The sequence below is a fragment of the Lygodium microphyllum genome, chromosome 8 (genome assembly GCF_053477565.2).
Source record: "Lygodium microphyllum isolate KBCC chromosome 8, Lygodium_microphyllum_v1.1.10, whole genome shotgun sequence".
NCBI classification, from domain to species: domain Eukaryota; kingdom Viridiplantae; phylum Streptophyta; class Polypodiopsida; order Schizaeales; family Lygodiaceae; genus Lygodium; species Lygodium microphyllum.
Window position 1 is genome coordinate 22,847,668 of NC_141142.1, and position 18,544 is coordinate 22,866,211.

The following is an 18,544-nucleotide window of genomic DNA, read 5'->3' on the forward strand; positions in this document are numbered from 1 at the left end:
GATTAGAAAGCATGACCTACATAATCTTGAAGTAACTAGAGATGCCTTGACGTGCTTTCTGCTTTTGCTTGGTATTTGCAATCTACCAAACACCCAGATGCTCGACTTTGAACAATGAAAAAGCAGTGGAAGAATGTTTATAGTATGCATCATCCTGGAAATCCAGCCAGATTAGGGATTGTTATAATTCACCATGTTGACATACCTCCCCAATCCACCAATAACTTCTGCCGCTACCTCCATCCTTGCATGTAAAGGAGCCATTTGATAGTGATTTTGTAGCAATGAGACAATGCTCTCCAAAAATAGCGAGTCCATTTCAACTGTTGTATTTATCATTTCTGATAGATGTTCTCGACAAATGTTGTGTGTACTTTCAGAAAAAGTCCCTGCTTTCAAATAATCTGGAAATGAATCAATTGATTCACTTTCAAGATCTTCTGCTGAACCACGCCCATGTCCAGCAGAATACCATCCATTTTGTGAGTGATTTAGAGTCAAGTGACTTGCTTCATTACTATACAACACTTTCGGACAACTAGCTCCGGTTAAGTATGCCACCATTAGCTGAAGAAAAACAGACCAATGTGGAGACATTCGATCATCCACTGGCTTTACAATTGGTATAACCTCAAGTACTGTTCGCTGCACTAAAGGCAGGTTCTCCTGAAAAAGACAGTGTAACAGTTAGCAGCATAAGGAAAGAATCAAACAAATGTGTTTCTGCAAGATTGAATAGGTCAAACACATGACATGCATTCTGGTATGGTTGCATATCCCAAACGTTGAATAGTGCGTAGTCACCTGCATGAGAGAAGATTTGTCACTAGCATTCATTGGGAACCGAGCTAAAACATCGATGAGTGCCAAAAGACGAAGGTAAGTGGTTGCTTGAAACATTGGGTATGCCTGCCTGTAGAGTTCACCTGCATGTTGCAATGTTACCATGAAATTTAAAATAAAGAACTTACAACTGAAAATAATGTGTAAACTACCTCAGTTTACACCCTACCAATGTTACGCAGAAGCTCCTGTCGTGCTTTGGAGACCACCCTACTTTGAGGATCAGCAGCACAAGTAATGGCTGCCTCATATGTAGAGAATGCTGTTTCAAAGTATTCAGGGGATATGGCACCCTGCCCATCACAAACCACCAAAAATCATCTTTCTTTCTGAGCAGCTGAAACAGGCATGGCAGCTACAAAATAATAAAAGAACAAGTGCCACCTAACTTTCCATACACTTTGAAGTATCACAAGTCATCACCAAAGCAACTGTCCAGATAACTTGAGAAGATTAGTTAACTGATACAAACAAAACAGAGAAGGCCATATTCATACTCGATCAATTGTTACCTAGGGTGAATTGGAAACATCCACAAGCTAAGTATTTTGTTTTGCACATAAATTTCCAACATAACACAGTAACATTGGATTGTACATAGCGTGGATTTGAGAAACAAGATGGAAAAACTTGCAGCTGCAGATTCTTCTTCTAGGTTGGTAAATGGTGAGCTGTAAGCCAGTGAAGTGAGAAGTCTGCTTCATCACAAAAGCATACTGATATTTCCTTGACAGATTTTGCATTGTCAAAGCATAACAGTCTGCTTTCACCTGATGAAGCAATAGCCTGTGAGGAGATCTTGATGAAAGGCTCAGTTCTCACATTTCATATCAAGCTCGCTAGTAGTGTGCTGACCTCATAGTTACATGGGATGGGAACTCGGGAAAGAGATGGACATTAATTGCCACTCCTTTTGACTATGTAGTACACATGGAATAGGGAGGGGGTCAGGAAGTGGGGAATGGGGAACGAGGACTCAAAAATTGCCATTCCCCTCTTCTTCAGGTGAAGCTACTGGACTCATAGTATGCAGGGTAATACTATCTTGTATGTTGAGGATCAACTGCTGATGCTGGAAAGAGTGAGATTGGCATTGGAGGCGTTCTGAACGGCCGCAGGTGTGAAAATCAACTGGCAAAAGTTAGCTGGTTTTCTTACAGATCATAAGTCCAGTACTGATCGAGGAGATCACTTGGGATTCACAAAAATGTGCAACCAGCATACACCTTTGGTTCCAGGTGGGAGTCGGGACTCAACATCACAAAAGCCTGGTAGTTTATGCATGTGTTAGACTCTATCTGGCAGAAACTGACCTACTTGAACACGAACCCCCTCCCCTGTTGGCGATGGCTTGGTATATAACTTCTTGCCCATGTTTCTCTTCATCATATGGTGCTTAAATGTGCCACTTAGTCCAAAACTTCCTGTGGGCTAGTTTGGATGGGTCCAAGGAATCCCATGCTAAGGTGGCTTGGCAGACCATCATTTGACACTGCTTAGAGGGAGGCTTGGGGCATTTTGATCCAAAGTACCATAGCCAGGTCCTTTTGGGCAAGTTGGTGATTTGAGGGCTCAGAGGCAGACATACATGGAAGCTCTTGCTCCAACATAGCTTTTGGGAATATTGGCTATGCATCAGAGTAGAGTGGAGAGCATGTCTGAGGTGGGTCTTCACTACCACGCCGACTACCTTATTAGATCATATCACCTGTGCAGCTTGGTACAAGTTTGGTAGAGTTTTTGCAGAACAGCGGCAAATTAGAATTAGGCAGAAGGCAATAGGGGTGACCTTTCCACGCATCCCTTGGAGGATGATCATCTTTTGATTTGAATCCAGCTGCAGGTAGACTCTTAAGCATTTGTACTTTGTTGTATTTTCTTCTGAGTAAGGTAATTGAACACACCTTTTGGCAAAGGGAAAAAAATTTTCTAGAGAGGAGGTTTGACAAGGGTCAATCGTTAAGGGTTATGCACAATGGACTGCTTGGTAGCAACCATCATGGTTAAGATGGGGATGAACTCAAGTTCACATGACCCAATTTGTATTCTTTGGGACCAATGTATTCATAAAGCTAGATAAAATTGTATAAGAGACATCTGAGAGGTAATGCAGCTAATTATTTCTTCAGACAAAGAAGCACCACCATACATCAGTCTGGCTGTTATTATCTAAATTGGTTGACTTTTTGAAAGTCGATTCACATCAGATCTACTAGACTATAAATCTCCAACAAATAACCAAGCAAAATTCCCAAACCTTCAGGTCGTTGGGATTTTCTTATAAGACCCATGAGATAAACCACCATTTCAGCTACTCTGATGGATATGCTAAAACATGTGAAGACAGGTACCAAGTCCCATTGTGACTCCAACCAAATAGAATAACTTAGTACCATCAAACAGACAGTTAAAAAGATTTATGTTAGCGTTACTTCACAGGATGAACCTTTTCATGCCATTTCAAGCAGCCATCATGTCGGTTGCAAGCTTCTAACTGAGCACAATTAGTCTCTCTGTCAACTCATACATCACTATCTCAGCTAACAGTCCAGGCTCTATCTAAACACCAAGAGCTTTTCCTTTACAATATAGCTAGTGGAGAACAATGTACGCGTAGTCCGATAATTCAATCATGCAGAGTCGAGGAAATGATCCAGGCTCTAGAAACATGGAAGTGTTTCTTTTAAAAAGGATTTTGTGAATATGCACTCTAAAAGCAGTTTCAGAGTGCATGAGGACTCAGGAGCAGGTTTCAACACTTTTACATAACCACGGCACACCGTGTGAAAGACTGGTGGAAACAACCCTTCACAAGGTGTTTTCCTCAAGGGAAAAAAGTTTCGACATACAGGGGAGCACTTGGACCTCTTCGAAAGCAGACCATGTAAGTGAATGGCTAGGGTAAAAGATTTTAAAACTTGGTAGGGCAAGGAGGGAGGACAGACTATTCAATGTCTCATTAGAACAAGAAAAGGTCAGATTTTGAGTAGAGGTGATATAGATGGAACTACATGCACAAGCAGCCCTCTTTAATGTACCAAATTTAACATCCAGATATCACACTTTTGCATGCTAGAAATAGCTTAGTTGTGCTTGAAAAACTGCTTTGTTGGCTGGGATGTGATTGAAGTGGAACTGAGGAGCATTTGAAAACAGTTTTTTTTGCTTCCGAAAACTGGCTTTGCTGGCTGGAATGTGATTGGACAGAACTGAGGAGCATTAGAAGCTGTGTTGGGTATTTTTCTTCTTCAGAGAACTACTCTGTTGGCTAGGATGTGATTGAAGCAGAATTGAGCAGCATTCAAAGGTGCAGAGGGTGTCATCTTCATTTGCTTTCTTGGCAGCTATTTCTGACATCCGTTCTTCTTAGAGGCTGAATGATCCTCCCAATCAACTGGTCTCTTCTTACCATTCTTTCAAAATGAATTACTGCTATTGTGCTCCATTTCCTCTGTTTTTAAGTGGCTTTGGCCTGTCCCTTCAAACGAGGTTTCAATGAGTCTATTTTTGATACAAGATGGAGCACACCTAAGGCAGCTTGTGCTTGGATCTCCTACATTTGGAGTGTGTGGTCTCCAAGGGGGTTAAAAAGTAAGCGCTAGATGTTTGCTAGGTCACAATGCAGTGCCCTCCCTCCATCATTGCTGCCTCGTGTGAAGAGCCTCCCTATAGATCCTGCTTGACTCTCCCAAGGTCAATGCTACACCTCTGCAATCTCTATCTCTTCCTCCCAGTCTTTGGCCCAAAGCTATTTGATTTGTCTCTGAACCTCCTCATGTTCATAGGTTGAATTGGGGATCCAACATGAATAGCAGCCAGGGCCTACAGAGTGCATCCAGAGTCAAAAGAACTAGGGCATGATCCGATTGTGCGGTCCACGCCAATTGCCCAATCTATCCACCCTGGTACTTGCCCCAATCACCCATATAAAACCTATTGAGATGCTCTAGAAGACTGCCTCCCAGTCACTCGTAACCTCAAAAGAAGAGCCTCTCCACACGTCCCCGGCATCAGTTGCAAAATTGCTCGACCCAAAAAGCACCTCAATCTTCAGACATCCCTGGCACCAACTGTGAAAAGAATGGCCTCCCAAGCCTCCTGCTTTCCATTTGCAATGCCTTGAAACCAATGCCACTACTGTGTTGACCTTCTAAGGTCTTTAGATTGTTAAAGCCACCTTCAGCAATTCACAAGTCAATCTCTGGCGAGCTTTGCCACCATATTGAACCAAAAAGCAGCATGTGCTCTGAGCTCCACTGATGCATAGATGTTGGGGATTCTAACATAAGAACCCCTGACATCTAGCTTGACCAAGAAGGGCTGCCCTGCAATATAGTTATGTCATCTCTCAAAGGACAATAGGGTTAGGCCAAGTGAAGTATACAATCCACTCCTTCCATTGGTGCCAATCGAGTACTCCTAACACGGGAAAGATGATCATGGCAGTATCTTTCCAACTCTACTAGCCTGGGAGGAGGAGAGCCTGAGCTTCTATAGTAGCAAAATATCAAAGTGTCCAACAAGGGTTGGCTGCTGTTGAAAGATCAGCTTGTTAGGACCCCATGCTTCACTGAAGTGGAGTTCAATCGAGTTCCTAGGACCCCTTGCAAGGTGCACGTTCATGGGGAAACTCTAGGATCAGCCAAACAAGTCCTTAAGCATATTAGATGACAAAGAAGAGAAACTAGGTGCTATACAGTGGCATTTGGCTCATAGTTAGTGGAAACACATCGAAACTCCACATTTTTGCTGTTTCACCATTTCCGTTCCCTATAGTTATTGGAAACTCCCTGAAACTAAAGATTTTGCCATTTCTGTTTTTGATCCCATTTCTATTCTCTTTGTGTTTCCCTGTTTCCCATAGTTATGGTTTGGCTGCCTGTTTAGAAGGCAACTCCACTCCCCCACACTAGCCCATGGATGTAGTATGGAAATGATGTTCAACCCCTGAATAGTGGAACGTGTCTGCATCAGCTAGGCTAGCTGAGCCACTATCAAGCATTATTGAGCAGCTTGGCTGAGTGGCTGTTCAATCATATTGAAGTAGAGGCACCATTGCTCACCTGTGCTTTGACCTCTGCTGGTGCATAATGTCGGGGACTCTAATGCAAGAACCTTAGACATGTAGCTTGACCCAAAATGTCCTCCCTACAATGATACTTTTGTGATCTCTCACAAAGGACAATAGGCTCTGGCCCATTGAATCACATACTCCACCCTATCCATAGGCACTGATTGAGTACTAATGGTATGTGAAAGATCTTGCTAGCTTGGGAGGAGAGCTTACACTTCTTTAGTGGCACAATGTTGATGTGTCCAACAAGGGTTGGCTGCAGCACTCGTTGAACAATCAGCTTGCTAGGGCCATGTGTTCCATTGAAGGGGATGCTATTCATGTTGCAAGACGCAAGTGTATGCTCATGGGAAAACTTTAGGATTGGCCATGCTCAGCATAGCAGAAGATGAGGAAGAGGGACTAGGTGCCATGAAGTGAGCTTTGGCTACCGGTTTAGAAGGCTAAGTCCACAACCCCATACTAGTTCGTGGACATAGTAGGGGTGTGTTCACCCAATGCACTGCAGAGTGTGCCTCCAGTTGCCAAGTTAGTTCAACCTCTATTAACAAGTAGTGTTCAATAGCCAAGGGCCAGTGTCCACTCAAAATCCAATTGAAGGAACTATTACGTTGTGGGATTCTGCTCTACCATGCCAATTGATGTCCATCATGCATCTAGTCCAATGCTTTGATAGCAGCTCTAGCCTACCACCACCTTCCTAGTAAGACAAATACTTCATCATCCAGTTCTGGATGACCTCCACTACCTTCGCGTCAAATTGCAAAGAGAGGAGTAGATCGGCTGGTTGTTTTTTGTTCTTTTCCCTTGCACAGCCCCTATAGAAAGTCCTACTCTTGGTTTCTTGCCCGGTTTTTTTGGGCCGGGCCTTGGGGGGGGGATGTATCATGTCAACATTGCACTAAAGTGAAGACATCATCAACTGCCAGGGTTGGGGTCTGCTTGGTGACAATTTTCAATTGGGCAAGCTTGCACACACTTTGCAGCTTGGTATTTGAACGTGTGGCACATTGATAACACAAGCCAAGATGTCCTATGACAATGATATGCTAATTTACCATAGAGTTACCAACCACAATCTACAACTCTTTCAATATTTTCTTCACATTGGCGATAGCAAACCATACCTTCAAAACCCTGCACCCATCACTACATTGCAAAGGACGCTTGTAGCTGGTGCCAAAGGGGTGTCCAAAATTGTCTACTTGTTGACAGCTCTCCATTGGAAAGCATGGGAACAGGAGAGTAACAAGGAGCCAAGGAAACTTCTGGTACAAACTACAACCAGAGACTGTGAAGCCACTCTACAATGATACCATGCAAATGATGCCTTTGCAGAGATGATAGGTGAGTTGTCAACTAGCTCCTTTGCTGTCTTTGCAAAGGTGAGACAAGCCATGAAGATACCCTATCCCATCAAAACTACCTTGGCAATCCATGAGGTGCCGATGTTCCAAATAGAATGGAACTAACCTTGGAGTCTTTCCTCAGAAGATGAGTGTCCCATGACCAGTCTGAAGGTCGTGATCTCCTCACACTCCATGGCCTGGACGGTTTCAAGCTGCCCTGAAAGAGAACAACCTACAATGGATGAGACTTGGGTGCAATTGTGTTTTGAATTGGTGTTAGACTAGTGGTCAAGAGGAGGGTTGGGAGAAACTGGGCTGGAGGGAGGGCAAGGGCGATGGAGAGTTGAGGGTGAGTGGTGGCAATCTTGCAGAGAAGGGGGGGTTTTGGTTTTGGGGGGCAGTTTTCAACTGCAGTCAGGCAGCACTTGACCAGCAGGTTCAACCAATTCATGCTTCGGTCACTTTTTGCTTAATGTATAAGGTTACTTGCCTTCCCTTCACTTCTGAAACAGCCATGAGTACAAAGAACTGTCATCTCATCTTCCTCTGGCTTATCACCCTTGTAAAAGTCTGTTGCCAATCTTATACTTTTCTCTCCTCTCTTCTTCCGTGGCAAAGATGTTACTGATTTTCCAGTACAATGGACAAGAAACAGAACTAATCAGAAGGAAGGAAATGATGCCTATATATAGCTAATGTCTTATGTGAGAAAGCTAAAAATCTCTGCAAGAAAACCACGCAAAATTAACAGATAAGATTATTGGAACTGAAAAAACAATGCTGTGTTGCTTTGCTTGAATACTAGTAAGTGACTCGGGTCGTGTCGTGTGTGTGGCACTTAAAGCAAGTCCCTATTCGAATCCTAAAAAGTCGAAGTATTGATGTTTATTTCATCAAGTGAAAAGGATTACACTTCAGACCACCGAGATCTAATCCTTTTCCGGCAATCATGACTGCATATATTCTTAGTCCCCTTAAATCAAGCATTCGCTACATACAAGCGTGCCAAATCATGGTAGGAAGTTGCGAATGGCCGTTGTATAGGGCACTTTCTCTAGTTCCCTTCTTAAATAGGCAGTATAGCATGTAACACGTTTTTTATCAAATTTGCCGCCGGCTGTCTCAGCAGCAATTCCTGGTACTGCCATTGCTATCAATCCTTTAGGCTGCAAACGTTTGCCCTAATTGGAATCAGTAATCGCAATCAATTTTGGTTGACCATACGGCCAATGGAAAAGGTCAAGTGGAGCCCTACACTGTCAAAGCTTTGTGTGTCCACTGGTATATGCAAGAAAACAGGAACACTAATCTCGGGAGATAAAATGACATGTAAAAGAAAAAATGGGACAAACCCTAAACCAAGAATATGGTGATTCTATACAGGAGGCATGACCTGAAGCTTTACGATATATCTGACCCATGAAGCTTCACGATATATTGGGTCAGACCTTTCTTTTTTTCGGTCATCTAACGAATGAAATCAAATTTCGGTGACAAAACAAGATCAAGTTCATGAGATTATTTTCTTACAGCCTCTCAAGCAGCAGCAGCAGGCACAGGACCAGCAGATGACACCAGAACAGGGGGCAGTCATGCAGTGGTTGACTGAAAGGTGGCGGCAGCAGCATGTCAAGAGGGGATGTTGAACGGTCACTCCAGTTCGTAATACTTGAAAGTCTGATGTAGAACATGAAAAACGGTACTCAAGACAATAGTGATGGATTGTTTCGAGTCGCTCTCAAGGTAGAGTTCTTGAGTTTGACTACTCAATACCAGATGTACAGATCTTTAGTCGTCATCCAAAGCACAAACATAAGTTTCTATGTTCCAGAAGACTACTGTACTCCAACTTTACTGTACCCTGATGTCTGAAGTATTATCTTCAGGGCCATTAGTCATGTTGGGTGTTGATTGGCGCCATAAGAGACACTAGGCATTCTGGTTCCAGGCTTTTGCAAGTTCTCTTGAAGCCTCAAACATACCTTCTAAAATATACATTCCGGTGCATCAGGCACACTTACTATTTTAGTAAAAGTAAACCTCTCTGCTGTATTTGCATCAATACTTCATAATTCAATTAGCTTTCCATACATCTCCTCAATGTCCACATTTGTACCCTCATTCTGCTGTACTCACATCCATACTTTATAAGCTAATTAGCTCTGTGTACATCTCCTCTAGTTCACATTTGTACCCTTCATCCTACCATTCCATGATATGGTAAGTGTTACCTTTCAGTTCCATTAGGCATAGGGCTGGGTGTCGAGCTACATCACAGAAATCAGTCTCTCTCTTGATAACAGGGTAGGCCTTAGTGCTACTGCACTAATGACCAGAAGCCCTGGTCATGTAGGGTTCCTAAGATTTCCCGGGATGGTCAAATCTCGACCCTGTTTTGGGCAGCTCATCTGCATTCCTTATTTTCATGAAACTTGACTTTCTTCCTTTTGCTTTAACATTGTAAGAATTCAAGTCTACCTTTGTGTACCAATTGTTACATATACAAAAATGCTCCATTTACCTTTGATGCATGTGTGATAACGACAACATGAAGGGTAGTTATTGCTGCAAACGCCACCTCTTTATTACTTTTTACAATACTCTCCTTCATGAATGCAAATAAGTCATCCCACGCTGCACACAGGGCGCAAGTTATCAGTACATGAGAGAAAAAAAGCTAGTGATATTTATGTAAGAACATGTTTAGTAAATATATAATGCAGAGACGAACCTTGTTTAAAATTCTCCAATGTTTGAAGTGGCTCAAACAGATGCTTTAACAAGCGTCGAATACCATTAAGTACAAACACCAAGGTTTCATCCCACTGTTTATGAGCTGTATTTCGGCTGTTGAACACCACCAAATGTTGAAAAAGCAAATGGGACAATCAGATCACAATCTACATGCAGTGGGTTAATGGTAATTGACAGAACTGTGGATAGACAAACAATATACAGGACATGGAAGGCTGTTACCTATGATGCACAAGCATATGAACAGGTTTGCCACCCTGTGTTCCCAACTCACGACCCTGCCATTCATCTTTCGACGAGTTTGCTGCCTGGTGCAGATCATTAAAATTGGATTAACAACAAAAGCAACAAGTCAAATTTATCCGTCTGTTATCGCAGTAAGATGTTGAGTGCCACTCACCAAATGTCTAACAGTATCGACAAGAGGAACTACAAGATTCCAAAGGCAATGCTCCAACATTGCAGGGGGTAGCTTATGACCATGACGGCTGATAGACATGAAGAGAGTGTCAATGGCGGTGTTTCGAATCTGCACAGACCACCAATGAAACGTACATGATGATTATTTTCACAATAGAGGCCGATGCTATTTGAATAACAGAGACAGTGTAGATTAGCGACTGTACAAGACCTTTTTCAAAACAAACCAAAATATTAACAATGGTGGCTTTCGAATCTATAATTTCATGGGGTGTTCTTTTATCAATGCTTCGATATGTTGGTCTCCAGGATGGGTAAATGAAGCCATGATATGTTGGTATTGTTATATCAAAGGATCCAAGTTTTGTTTCAAAAGCAGAGTTCATATCTTTCTACCCTGTATTTATAACCCTCAAGGCCTACTGATCTGCAAACTAATCCTATTCCAGAAAAACATGTCAAATTTGTGTCCTTTGGGATATCATTGTACCTATGTTGATGATCCTTGAAATTGGCTTGCATATCTCAGAACCATACCCTGCACCAGTCCCACTTGTCTCCTTCCCTTGTGTGTGTTGCAAATAAACAAATTGGACATCTAGCCTTGCTTTGTCCAAACAACTCAGTGATTAAAAATGATTACAGTGTTCTCAAGACAACCCTCCCTTCTCCTCTAGCCACCTCAGTTCCTGGTCCTATGAAGCCCAATGATGACGAAACAATTCTTGGAAAACTCCTTCCAAGAAAAACTTAAGGAAGGTTTTTCCTAAGGTGTTGTAAACAGAAATTTCTATTCTCTGAAAAAATGAGGGTTGAATGGAAATTAAAGCTAAGGTAGATGATCCGAATGCAATTTTTCTTTTATAGTTTGGCTAGAGATACAATTAGTTACACTTCAGCCAGTGTTGGAGTCCCTTCCAGATACAATTGCTGCAGTATTCATGAGGAGAGGCCTGACACTCTGCTTTTACAGCCTTCATTAGATGAGGCAGCACCTGTGCTACCCAGTCTTCCAGAATCAGGAGCAAGCATATGCTGTATTTGTGTCTCAAAACAACCTGATCCTTTTTTTTTTCAAGAAAAGGAATTTCTGTTAATAAAACCTCGGCAAAGAGCCTGAGGTAAAATACAAAGTATGAGGTACAAGGAACCCTGTAAAGAGGAACTAAGTACATCACAAATACAATAGTTGTGCGAACAACCAATCTGGTGGGCTGTAACGCCAAACCATATGAGGGGCAGTATTGAAGAAAGTGCCAGAATCCCATGTCTGCAGGAAAGCCTTTCTTCTCTTCCTCATTGTCTCAGAGCTACAGAATGATCTCTATCCAGATCCTTGATAGACTCTCCACTGTGGACACATCCTGAATGTCAACAACATGATTGCATCTTGCAGTCTATACCAGGCTATGATACTGGCAACAGACTGCCTTCTGTTCTTGGGTCCATTGCGCTTGTGAGTAATCTCGAGTGGGGACCTGCTCAGATGCTGTCCAATAATTAGAAAAGAAGAGCACCCCTGAACATCCTCATAGCTACATGCTGGGCATCTATCTGTGACCCATGCTACTAATCCCCAGGTCACCACCATGGTCTTTGGTGTCACCTGTGCCATGAGATATCATCCTGATCTTGAAGTTATCAATGCCTGTTACAAAGATGATAAGACAAATGCAAGAAGGCAACCTATTGGTGCTCATACACACTTCTCAAAACAGCCTAACCTTGAATTTATCAAAGCCAATCACAAAGACGATGAGCCAAATGCAACAAGGCAAGCTATTGCTTATCTGCACTTTTCTCCCTATTGCTCAATAATCTCTCATATTGTAATTCAACATGTCTTGATTATACTGGCATCTTAATTTGTACTTTGATTAAGTAATGCTGAGATGATTTATTTGTCAAAGTTGCACGAAAGTATAAACATTTTCAAACTTGAACCATATGAGCATAGAATCACAGCCTAGTGAAACCTTGGCATAGGCTCCTGTTTTAAAGGGGAAATTCCAGGCAGTCCTTAGTCAACTTGTTTAATTCCAGACTTTTTCTTTTGCAAATAAAGTGTGGCTAATTATATTACTTGAGAAAAGACCTGAATACAAAGAGGTGCTCATGCTCAACAGACTAGCTGGAGCTAATGCGGAGTCACAGATATATCAAATATACAAGCCTCTCAGGGCGGTCTAGGGGGGATGGGGGCAAGAAGCCATGGAGGGGGGGTGTATCGCCATCTTGGGCTGCCTGCCTGCATCACAAAAAACAGGTCTCGGCCGCCCCAAGTGCGCATGAAATGAAAACGGAGCTCCTAATGAGCTCGAGACTCGCCCTGCACCTGGTCCCATCGGTTGCGAAGGGAGTGGATGATGGAGGTCCAGAGCTTTGCTAAAGTCGCATGTACAGAAAGTCTCTCTCCGCCAAAAACCTCCTGATACCACGCCTTCCAGATACGCTTTCCAGTGAGACTCCCTACGATCTCCCATACCTCAGAGCGGTCTGCTGTGGGCTCCAGTACCTGATGGATGGGTAGAGCCTCCAAGCCGACCACTGGGCACGACCTAGCCTCAATAAGGAATATTGTGTCTTGCATCCTAGTCTCATACAGAAGGTGACAGCCTTGTCTGATTGCTTGCCAGCAGAAAGCTCCCCATGAGACACATCCCAAGGCTGGGTGCTATACGGCAGAGGATGCAGCATGCCCCTCTCCACACAAGCTACGCTGCCTCACATGACCAAAGGCAGTGCTTTGGAGTTTCCAGAAACTAATGTGTGTAGCGTTTACACCCTCCATCCTTTTGCATTTGGGCTAACCAACTCCCCACTGCCAAGCCTCCATGTGCCACCAGGCATAAGAAATACGATTCCCTCCTCGGCCTCCAACTGCCCCATAGGCGGCGCTAGAAAGTCCCTCGAAAAGCATCCGTGATGCTGTGCTCCGCCCAATACCTGCTACGCGACGACGCCCAGACAATGTCCTCCTGCATCAGCACGTGTTTGTCAATCTTGGCTGTGTACTGTAGGAACCTCGGTGGCTTCTTGGTGACCGCAGTGGCCGGCCATAGCCACTCTCCTAGATCCCACTCCAACTCATCAAGTGGCTTGCCCTCCCAAATCCATAGGCGCCACTCCTGGAGCTCCTCCTAGAAGACATATGGGTCCAGCTGCCATGTCTTCCCTTGAAGGCCAACCACCCGAATCCTCCTCCGCGAAAGGACAGCTATCCCCTCATCCTGTTGCCCTTTGTCAAGGGCCAGACGCCCCCCCTCTTGCACGGTGAAAAAATTCCCGTGTGGGGCCCACTCTACTTGCCACCTGTAGGGGGATACTTGTTGGTGAAAACTTAGCGGCCCATATCTCCCTGAGCTCTACTGACTCTCATATCGGGGGGGCAAGCCACTCCTGAGGTATTGCTGTGTCAATCTCCCTTCTCAACTCAACTCCTCTTTGGCAACCTGATGCCCGTTGCAACACCTACTTGTCTGCCATCCTGTACACCTCCCTCCAGGTCCTGATGGTGCGCGAAGGACCAGCCTCCCAACCAACCCACTGGATGTCGGGGCGCTTGCCAATTTGTACCCCCTCCTGATCTCTGACATGGGGGTTCCAGATCACCGGCTAGTGATCTATCTCCTCCTAGCAGCTTGGGGGGCTTTGAATTAGGGCCTTACGGAGGCCTTGCCACACTTGGGCCGTCGTGAAGATTCATCTCAAAAACGGTCTCCAATCCCCGCCAAGTCTCGGTCTACACTCTTGGAGACCCTCGTGCAATAGGACCTTCCAGGTTTGCCCTCCTGGTGTGAGACCGCAGACTACTAGGTTGCCCTAAAGGGCGACTCTGATACTCTGGGTCAATGATCCCAAGCCCTCCCTTTGACCAATGCTGGATGATGGTCGTCCATGCCACCTTGGCCCGAGAGTCCCTGAAACCGTCTGACCCGGTCCAGAGGAAGTTCCGCACTAGGCGGCGAAGCTGAGACACAGGACGAGGAGAAGCACCAACATGAGGCGATGTACGAAGCCGTCGCTAGGAGGACTTGGTTGACCACCAGGGCTTGGCTTGCTAGGAAAAGGTGAGCAATATTCCTGTGGGTCAGCTTCCTCCGAATAGAGTCGAGGATTGGAAGAAACTGCTGGGCAGGAGTGATGTCGAGTCCCACCTGGAACCCTAGGTAATGGATGGTCTCTGCCCTCTGCACACCCATCTAAATCCCAAGTGGACTCCCCACTCTGTACTAGAGTCCGGATCTGTAAGAAAACCGATCGTTGTTTTTTGCTCCCGTTGCAGTATAGAACACCTCGAGAGCTAGTCTCACTCATTCCAACATCAACTCATGGTCTTCTATGTAAAGTGCTGTATCATCTGCATACTCCGAGTCTAATAACTGTCTCCTCTCTTATCAGAAGTCGGAGGCCGCATAACTCGCTCACACGTGATCTGAGGAAGTGAGACATCGCCTGTGCAAAGAGTAGGAACAAATACAAGGCCAGTGGGCAGCCCTGTCATACCGATCTCTCTAGCCGAAACTCCTTCCCTTGCCTGCCACCTATGAGAACTCTACTGGTAGCCGATTTGTTAATAGCGGAGACCCCACGGATCCATTCTTGGGGCAAGCCCAACCTCACCATGGTGCCCTCCAAGAAGTCCTGGTCCAGCACCCTGTCATAGGCTTTCTCAAAGTCCAAGAGTAGTACAGCCAATCCTTGACCATTGTGCTGCGCCCACTCTTTCGCCTCAAAGAAGGTAAAGACATTGTCTAGGATACTCCTGTCCTAGACAAAGCCTGTTTGTGTGTCATGAATGATGCTTGGAAGCACGGGGCGGAGTCGCCTACCAATCATCTTTGCCAATGCCTTATAGGCTACTAACAACAGGGTGATTGGTCTCCACTAGGATAGCTCCAACCGGTCTCCCCCTTGGGGAGGAGACTGATAAGACCTGCCGATAGACTCCCTGGCATCCGTCCTGAACTGCAAATCTCCTGGAAAGCCAGCAGTAAGAGGTCCTTCCCTACCTCCCAGTAGGTGGTAAAGAAGGCCTTAGAGAGGCCATTCTCTCTCAGACATTTTTGCCCATCCTGTGTGTGGAAAGCCTCCTCTAATTTCTTCTCTGTGAAGTGGTCTAGGAGGGTGTGTCCCATCTCCTTTGTGACAAGGGACGGGATGTGATCCCACACTTGCCGTCTACAACGCTGTCCTCTGGCTGAGGCTGTCTCCAGCTGGAAAAGACATCTGTAGTAGTCGGTGGCAATCTCCATCACCTCGTCTGGGCTAGAGTGAATCCTCCTATCCTAATCCCGAAGTCTGCGTATCTAGTCTCTTGAGGTGAGGGGCTGATGTACCTGAAAAAACTCCCTGCACATCGTGTCCCCCTTTCGCGCCCAGAACGCTGCTGAGGTGCGAAATGAAAACTCCCTGTCCTCTAGGCTGGCGATGGCTGCTCGTGCGCGCACCTCCTGTGTGTGGAGGATGGGATCCCCTGGTGTCTCCTATAGTAATCCCTGCGTGCCTGCTAGGTCCCGTCGGAGTGCGCTTTCCACCTCCCAGCTTTGCTGCTTGGCCTGTAGGGCTGCCTCCTAACAGATACTACTCGACATGGCTAGGAGCTCTGCAACCTCCTCTGCGATCCGGTCCCTCCTGCCCCACTCCCTAGTCCAAATCTGCTCAATCTGTCTCTTTACCTCCTCCCTCTTATAGATCGAGTTAGGGATCCGACAACATCATGTGTCTAGGGAAGATGGTAGGGGATCAAGTGTCAGAAGAACCGAGTAGTGATTGGACAAAGTGGTGCCAGCTAACTACCCTATCTGACCTCTACGAGAGCAACCTCACTCTCCCACATACAACCTCTCCAACTGCTCCATGCCTAATCGCTTGTATCCCCACGAGAAGTCCAACGACCTCTCCCTCCTGTGGAAAGCTAGGTCTCTCCAAGCATCCCGTGCTCCTACTGTTAGTAGAAAGACCTCCCATGCCTCTTGCTCCTCCCCAGCCATGCCCTGGTAATTTCTGCCTCTGCCCTGTTGGTCCTCTAAGGCCTCCAAGTTGTTGTAGTCTCCTTCAACAATCAAGGAGTCCACCTTTGGGAGTCCTGCTGCAATTTCCACCCAGAACCTGTTGTGTGCCCTGACCTGCATAGGAGCATAGACATTGAGGACTCCAAGGCACGAGTCCCTAATATCCAATCTGATCCATAGAACCCTCCCTGCCACAATCGTCCCATGGTCCCATACACAGACAGTGAGGTTCGGATCAATTGAGGTGCACATGCCTTCACTCTTGCTGTGGGCATCGATGGAGTGCTCCCAGTAAGTGTGTGAATTGTCTGGGAGTACCTTCCCTACCTGCTCGGCCTCGGCCGGGGTGAGCTTGTGCTCCTCTAACAGTAAGATGTCGATCCGTCTGACAAGGGCAGGCTACAAGTCCTACCGAAGAATCAACTTCGTGGAACTACGTACTCCACTATAGTGGAGGCTGTTCACATTCCAAAATGCAAGATGTTATCTCATGGGGAAACCTATGACTGACCGAACAAGCATCTGTTCGGTGTGGAAACTGCTTACGAAGAAGAGGAACTATGAGGCATGAGGATACGCTTCGTTGCCGGCTTGGACAGTGAACTCCATTCCCCCATGGTAGCTCTCGGACGGACCATGAGGGTGATGGATGCGCCTAATGGTACCCCCAGGGGATCTATCAGCCAGGCTAAGAGGAGGTGTCACAAGACTGTGACAACTATTATCTTTTTGCTGATTTCTTTATTACTACTTTATTTGGTTTTTCTTTTTGGAAGGATCCCTCTTGAAATCTAAACGCCTGGATAGTTAAGGTCTAGTACAAGTCTGGAAGAGAATGATGGCACTGTAGATTGACAAGCCTGGAAGAGACTTGTGAAAGTGTATATGGACAAGTGTGCTGAAAAACTAGCCTGGAAGAGACTAGTTCAAAGTGAAGATGGACAAATCTCCAAGAGATTAGTCCATGTGGGGTCATCAGTGGAAATTCACTTTCAGTTGAGCTACATTGCAAATTTGAATGTAGCCATAGTCAGCAAAGATGGTCAGAAGACTAGTGGGGATGCAATGGAAGCAACCCCTAAAATTTAGGGGGTGGGGGACGGGCGGGCTGTGAGCGGGGGCGATGGCGGCACCGGCGGGGGGCGATGGGCACATGCGATGGCCATAGGTGGAGATTAGGCAGGGGCGACGGCCATAGGCGGGGGGGACAGCCACAAGTGACAGGCATAGGCGGGGGTGACGGTCATGGGCAGGGCCACGGACGGGGGCCACAAGCGACGGGCAAGGCCAGCGGGGTGGGCGTGAGGGGTGTTAGTTGGGGGCGGGAGAGCAGGTGTACGTGACGGGCAGGGAGCTTCAATATGTTTAATTCCAGACTTATGGAAGTTGTGTGTCATAATCTGTGGTTTGTTAGACCACTGGTAGCACATTGCAACAACGTGCAACGTGATTATACATTGGAAATCCAATCTTTGAAGACCCATTGATGATTCAGAGCTTGCCAAGAATTACCCTTGTCTGAACTGGGCATCAAATATGGTGAGCATACATTTAATGAAGACATACAAGTGCTCTGATGTTCATGTTTTCAAATGAGTCGTTTAAATCTATATACGTCAAGATAAGGGCATTGTTACAGCTAAATCAGCCTGTTTCTTAACTCATTACATGGAAAGACTCAATAGCTGAATAATAAAAATAGTTTCCCTGGCTGTTGCTGTCCTTCCTTGCATATTGTCTGCCACCCATCACCCACTTATTTGCATGCTAATGCTCTTTGGCACCGGACCAAGCCACAATTAGATATTCCAAAGCCAATCTTTCGAATGGGCATACCAATTCTGACTGCATGACCCATTCTATGTTGCACAACAAGATGGTGACCTGCTTTTAAGCAGGGACTGATAGTAACATTCTTTCTCAAATCTAATATGGTGAAAAATCAGAGTGGCCAAACTGAATGCCTAACGGGAGACAAAGAGGATGAACCCCACCTCACTTTGCAGGACCTACATAATTCACACCTTTTAATATGAGACAGCCAAGCTTTGAAGGAGCTTGACTAGAACTTACGTGAGAGGTGGTGGCAG

At 45.5% G+C, this 18,544-nt stretch overlaps 1 protein-coding gene across 5 annotated transcripts in view; it reads right to left on the reverse strand.

Moving 5' to 3' along the window:
• The window catches only part of LOC148032054 (ARM repeat superfamily protein), a 176,847-nt gene that overhangs the window by 21,519 nt on the left and 136,784 nt on the right, over positions 1-18,544 (reverse strand). For all 5 annotated transcript variants that reach the window (XM_087682675.1, XM_087682673.1, XM_087682672.1 and 2 more), the window contains 7 exons: positions 10,421-10,549; positions 10,243-10,328; positions 9,998-10,113; positions 9,788-9,900; positions 1,013-1,136; positions 805-926; positions 206-666 (listed from right to left, as the gene is read on the reverse strand). In XM_087682675.1, coding sequence (XP_087538801.1) covers positions 206-666; positions 805-926; positions 1,013-1,136; positions 9,788-9,900; positions 9,998-10,113; positions 10,243-10,328; positions 10,421-10,549 — 1,151 coding nt within the window. The remainder of the gene's footprint in view (positions 1-205; positions 667-804; positions 927-1,012; positions 1,137-9,787; positions 9,901-9,997; positions 10,114-10,242; positions 10,329-10,420; positions 10,550-18,544) is intronic.